Here is a 6,109-nt window from a genome sequence, read left to right as displayed (position 1 = left end):
TGTGTCGATAATATCGAGTGAGTCCATACTGGTATATTTATTTTCTAACAAAATCTCTTTTGCATGCAATAACATTTTCCAGCCTCCATTTACGGCATAATTTATATATATATATATATATATATATATATATATATTTATACAAAGTTGGTGTGTTTTACTCTGTTCTTTTTCACTTCAATTATAAAGATAACCCACCCCATTCCAAATTAGATTTCTTTTAGGGGTTCGCACTTTTCTCTCTGTTACATTAAAGTCTACGAACGGTACTATCTTTGTTTCACTTGCACAGTAAATGGAAACTTTGGCCGAGTTTTTTTCTTAAACAAACAAGTGTTATGAAACAATTAATGCGCACTTCCTTAGATTAGACAGTAATGCATCAAAGTGCGGTCTGTGTTTTGTATTGAGAGATTTTGTTTCCGAAAAAAACCCAGCCGAAAATAACTGATAACGCCCTGTTAGCCACTTTTGCTTGAAATTGACGGTAATTTGATGTTGAAATTACCTGAAATTTGCTGCCCGAATTTGCCGACAATTTGATAGCAAGAGACCATTTCAGAAAATAAACAAATTTATACATAAAATTGTCTACAATAATTGAAAAATTTTTAATTGCTTCAAGTGTTTTTATTTCTTAGTATGAAAGATATCTTTCTAAAGAAAGTTTTTCGTTAAAAGTGAAAATGAATTGTATTTTTTAATCGAACAATTGAAATCAGAACATAGTAAAATGACGAGTTACTTGAAAATTCAAGTTGTAGTATAACACATGTACCTATTGTAGAATCTGGAGATTGCTTGTTAATTATATATAACCATATGTGATTTTTTTCGTGGCATTACCCTGATTAAAAATAAATACTGATTGAAAAGAATTGAGAAGCGGTCACTCCATGCAATCTGTATATCTATATATACAAACAAAAGAATTGAAATTATTGAAGAGAATTCGAATTTCATCATTTTTAATTCTTTTCTTTTATGTATATAACTATACATATAATTATGTGTGATTTTTTCTCAGCGCTATATATAATTATATATAATTATATTGAATTATATATAATTTTTTTACCTGGGAAATTAATGAAATAAAAATGTAATAATTTTTTCTTTTTTTTTTTTTTTTTTTTAATTGAACCAATATTTCATTTCAAATTATTATTACAATGACATAATTTATTATAATCACGGATATAAATATACATATGTATTTAATACTGTGTTGTATCATTTTTTTATATGGATTAATATAAGATTATAGATTATAATGTTTTTGAATCGGCTGTTTTTGTAATGATGAAAAATAATAATCTTCATCATTTACATTATTATTTTGTTTGGTAGTAATTAAATTATTGTTTAGAGCTTGTTTATGTTGTACAATTTGATGAATTTTGCGATTGAAACTATTAATTAAAACCTTATAAAGTTTTAATGGAATTTTTACAATGGAATCGTTGATACTATCGTTGTTGTCGTTGTTGTTGTTAATGTCATCTTCACCACCATATACTTCTTTTGGCTCGTTATAATTTCTTTTTTTTCCACATCCTAAAATATTAACACTTAAATTTTGTAGATAAAAATATTATTTATAATAATAATAATATTTAGTATATTTCTATTTATAATAATACCAGTAAAAGCATTGCAAAATGGTCGTTTTAATCCTAGTAATTTTATAGAATCACCATCAATCATGTTTAAGGATTCTTCTTCCTAAAAAATATTTTGATAATTCATACAATTATTAAATTTAATTTTCATGATACTAGCATTGTAACTTCAAGTTTCAATGTCTCTACAACTAGTCAAAGCAAGCTAATTTTAGTCTAATGTAGTGAATAAACATTAGAAAATTCGTAAATTGCAAATGCCTCCAATCAGAGAGAAAAAAAATTTGTGTTTCGTCCCTTGGCAAGAAACAAATAATGTTTCTGCCCGCTGAGTAAAGGACATCCGTAATTGTAACTCGGATACTTGTCGTTTGTTTAATAGGAATTTCAGACCATTAATATTATTTATGTAAATTCCAATTCCGAATTTTTGATGGAGTTTTATAAAAATTAGTGTAAATAATTATTAGTATTTATGCACGGAGAAATTATTCTCGTTTGAAATGCTATGGTGTTATCGTAAAATCGGGTCATGTTGGCCATCTGACCGAAATCGGAATAAACACTTGATAAAATTAATATGACCATAGTAAAATTTATAGTGGTGACAGTAATTTGTGATATAATCGTTGTCTATTTTACTATGACTATATTAATTTTTGCATGTGTTAATTTCAGCTTCCGTCAAGTGGCCAACATGATCCAGCTTTACTATGACACTATAGCATTTTAAACGATAATAATTCCTCCGTGTAGTTTCTGCTTAATTATAAACTTCAAATCAATGATACCAAAGAAAGAAGATAATAGAGGGTATAAGTAAACAAATAGTGAAAAATGTGAGGTCTAAGGAAGTAAAATAATTATTAAGAGTTAAATAAAGAAATATCTATAAAAATATTTAAATATTATAGAAACTTCGTAAAAAACCTAAAGGTGATGCAAATAAAACTCATTATTATTATAAACTTCAAATCACAATTTACGCTTATACGTTAAAAGAGATGATAACACCATTGGTCTTGAATTGACTTGTTTCTGACTGGCTGCTAACAATGGAACTAGAATTTTTAATGCAGGTAACTATGAAAAATATAGTGTGTGACACAGGATGAAACACGATTTCAGACCGCGGATGATGTCAGCCTTTATCTACGACTCGGGCAACTAACTTCACCCTGGTCTAAAATCGTTTTATGTCATCCCCCATCACACAATATACTATTTTCATTCATTAATTGTGAATAAAATTACAGTACCTTATTATTATAATTATTAGTATTTTTCATTGCATTGACGATTGTTGTTAGGAATAATCCGATTAAAATCCAATTAAATTTAATTATTATCTTGAAAATAAAAATATTAATTATTAATTAAAAAACGTACATTATAGTAAATAAATTATGTAACGATAAAAAACATTAAAAGTATGTTATTCATGTAATGATTATTATTTATAAATAATACACTTATTACATAAACATATAATAATTGCTTTAATTAATTTAAATTAATAATTGTTTTTATTAAATAGAAAAATATTTATTTATTATATAATACGTAGTAATATTTATAAAAAATACATTTAAATCATGCGGAAAAAAATACGGTCGTGTGTAGTTTCCAGGAACATTCTTGCGTGAGGCTTACTACTAGATAAAAATTCAAATTTTATATTTTTGGCGAGATTGAATCAATAATTATCGCGGTCTTGAAAACTTCAGTGTATGTTATCGATCATTTGAAAAAATTATTAACGATTCAAAATCTAAGTTTTAACACAGAGTCTGATCCCTGCTTAAAAATCCGATAGATTCTTATAGCTGTATGTATAAGGCCCTATACTTAATTATAGCACTTCTCATAGAACTCATTTATTTTCATACATATTTATTAATTATTATAGTTAGTAAAACTGAAATTATGACGTCACGTCATTGGCCATTTTAAAAACCGGTAACGATGCACGACAAAAAAGAATACGTTTGTAAACATAGACAAAGGAGTTCATAAAATTATTAGTGGTTATTTTTGAATTGTCAAAATATTTAAGTTATTTGTTTAATTACAAGTAATTAAACAAATTTTAAACTTCCCGCTATGAAAATAGAAAATTTTCCGAAATTCGGGAAGTCATTGTTTTCACTCCGATTTTCAAAAATCAAGTTTTCATCAAATGCCCGACTACTTCTGAATGTGTGTGTGTTTTAGTTTTCGTATTACACGTACACTACTGAACCGATCGATTTCAAAATCTAATCAGATAAAAGTCTTGATGAGCCCTTTCGATTGCCGCCAAGAACGTCCAAATCGGAACGTAATTCATTCTAAAGATAACGTATGACAAAAATTAATTTTTTTCAGTTAAATATATTTATTAATTTTTTTTTTTGGTTGAACAACGAAATAAGCATTTTTTAACTTCGAAAAGCTCAAAAATTTGTCAATCAAAACATTTTCGAGCTTTCTGAGCTCAAAAAGAGCGATAAGTTTTTGGGTTGGCTCACAGGGTCAACCGTTTTTAGGATTTTTTTTTTGAAAGATTCATCATTACTTCTCATATTATAATAATTATTCTTATCATCATTCATGATATGTATTAATTATATATTGACATATACGTAATCATATACTGACGTATGTGTTATATATTGAGATTAAAAAATTGAGATATTGCCGCATTTATTATGACAAAAAGATCTAAGTCAAAGTAATGTCTAATTAAGAAATTTACATTTTTTATAATAACTGTTATATAAATATTTTCGATAGTTCAAAAAAATTGATAAATTATTTAAAAATTATTGAGATATTTTCAAAAATTTATTAGCCTTGGAATTAAATTCGAAACAGTTAGCCCCTCTGAATATATGTAGCTATTATTCATATTATAAAGAAAGAATAAGGAAAATTTGGTCTATCGCATATCTCTATGATAATAAAAATTAAAGTAATTTCATTTGATATAAGTAAAAAGATCCTGAATTAAATTGTGCCTTTTCTTAGTTTTAGATATTTTTTTTTACAACTGTAAGTTCAATATCTTAAGTTTTAGAAATAATTAATATACATATAAACTTCGCACTGAAAGATGTTGATGGTAATATATTATAAAATTACTGGCATCAAAATTTATGAATATTTTGAGATTAGACATTTAATTTTTTTGTATATCCTTCATTTAGCTGAGATATTTTAGAAAAAATATATATTACTCGACTAATAACAAAAAATTTGACCGTGTGTAGATTTTTTTAAGAATCCTATGATTATACAATTATCGAAACCAATAAGTTTGCGAATTAATAACAAGATTTGTCTAATTAAACTTCAATGATAATAAAAAAATAAACAAAATATCTGAGAGTAAATTGATAAAGCTTGGCTAAACAATTAAATTTAAATCATACTTTGTAAATTTAATTAGAAAAACACGCGTATGTATTGCAAGTTGCTAGTAATTTTATTAGAAAAAAAAAACTTACCTTCATCTTTATTTTTTAGATTAATTTTTTTTTCATCAATTAAAATTTATAGTAATAGAAAATAATTGGAGTAATTAATAAGCAAGCAGATAGAGTTTGGTTTAGTTTAGAAAAATAAATTTTTCAACATTTTGCGACGATACGTACAAGAATGCGAGAGAATTTATGTTTGATGTAAAAGTTGAGCGCACCGAGTTCAAATATATCCCCCCACTTAGGTGTTATTTTAAGAAGGTAAGGGTTGTTCATGCGCCCTAGCAATGCGTGTATATGATTTACTATTTACTCCCATAAAACTTTCTATAACATATCTATAGTATAACACTACAACTATTACGTACTTTGTGTGCATATGCAACATAGATATTTACTAACCATTTAGCTTGACATTTTACTTACGTATATAAATTGATCAATTCATATGACAAATACGCAATTATTATTTAAACTTGAACATCAAAACAGTTTTGACCGACGACTTGCATCTTAATCTTACATTTCTGACTAGTCTTTAGCAAACTATTACAACTAAATATATATATATACATGTGTATGTCTTATTCATCTATTCTATTCATTCTATACTCATTTTATCATATGATAATTTATATATAGAATAAATCATGTAGAAATTTAAGCAACTATTTATATATTATTTATCATTATTTTTATTAAATTCAATTTACTTGATTATGATTATTTTTAATAATGGGCAATAAAACACTACGAGTTAAGTACTCACAGCGTTCCCACATTTCATCCTGCTGGGTTAATAGTCAATGACCTGAATTTTATTTTTTTTTAACAAAAAAAAAAAGAAACGAAAATGAAAAAAATTTTGAAATTCTTACGGATATATTATATATTAGGGTGTCCATTATTTCCTAAATTAGTTTTTTTTCCTTGGCCATGAGATAAATCATTTATTTCTAATTTAAAAATATATTTTTTATAATAAATAAGTTTATTCCAATGCCGTTTAAACCTGCCTAAGTAATA

General features: G+C 25.8%; 1 protein-coding gene across 1 annotated transcript; it reads right to left on the bottom strand.

Annotated features, from left to right (window-relative positions):
* Window positions 1-1,256: 1,256 nt before the first annotated feature.
* Window positions 1,257-5,258, bottom strand: LOC103573079 (component of gems protein 1). Its single transcript, XM_014440350.1, has 4 exons — window positions 5,111-5,258; window positions 2,882-2,971; window positions 1,644-1,725; window positions 1,257-1,557 (listed from the first exon to the last, which is right to left on the bottom strand). The coding sequence occupies exons 1-4, from the start codon at window positions 5,114-5,116 to the stop codon at window positions 1,262-1,264; spliced, it is 474 nt and encodes a 157-aa protein (XP_014295836.1). The 5' UTR covers window positions 5,117-5,258; the 3' UTR covers window positions 1,257-1,261.
* Between the last annotated feature and the right edge of the window lie 851 nt (window positions 5,259-6,109).

The sequence above is a fragment of the Microplitis demolitor genome, chromosome 4 (assembly GCF_026212275.2).
Source record: "Microplitis demolitor isolate Queensland-Clemson2020A chromosome 4, iyMicDemo2.1a, whole genome shotgun sequence".
In the NCBI taxonomy this organism is placed as follows: Eukaryota; Metazoa; Arthropoda; class Insecta; order Hymenoptera; family Braconidae; genus Microplitis; species Microplitis demolitor.
Note: the sequence above shows the minus strand (reverse complement) of the source record. Positions and strands in the feature narration are given on the sequence as shown.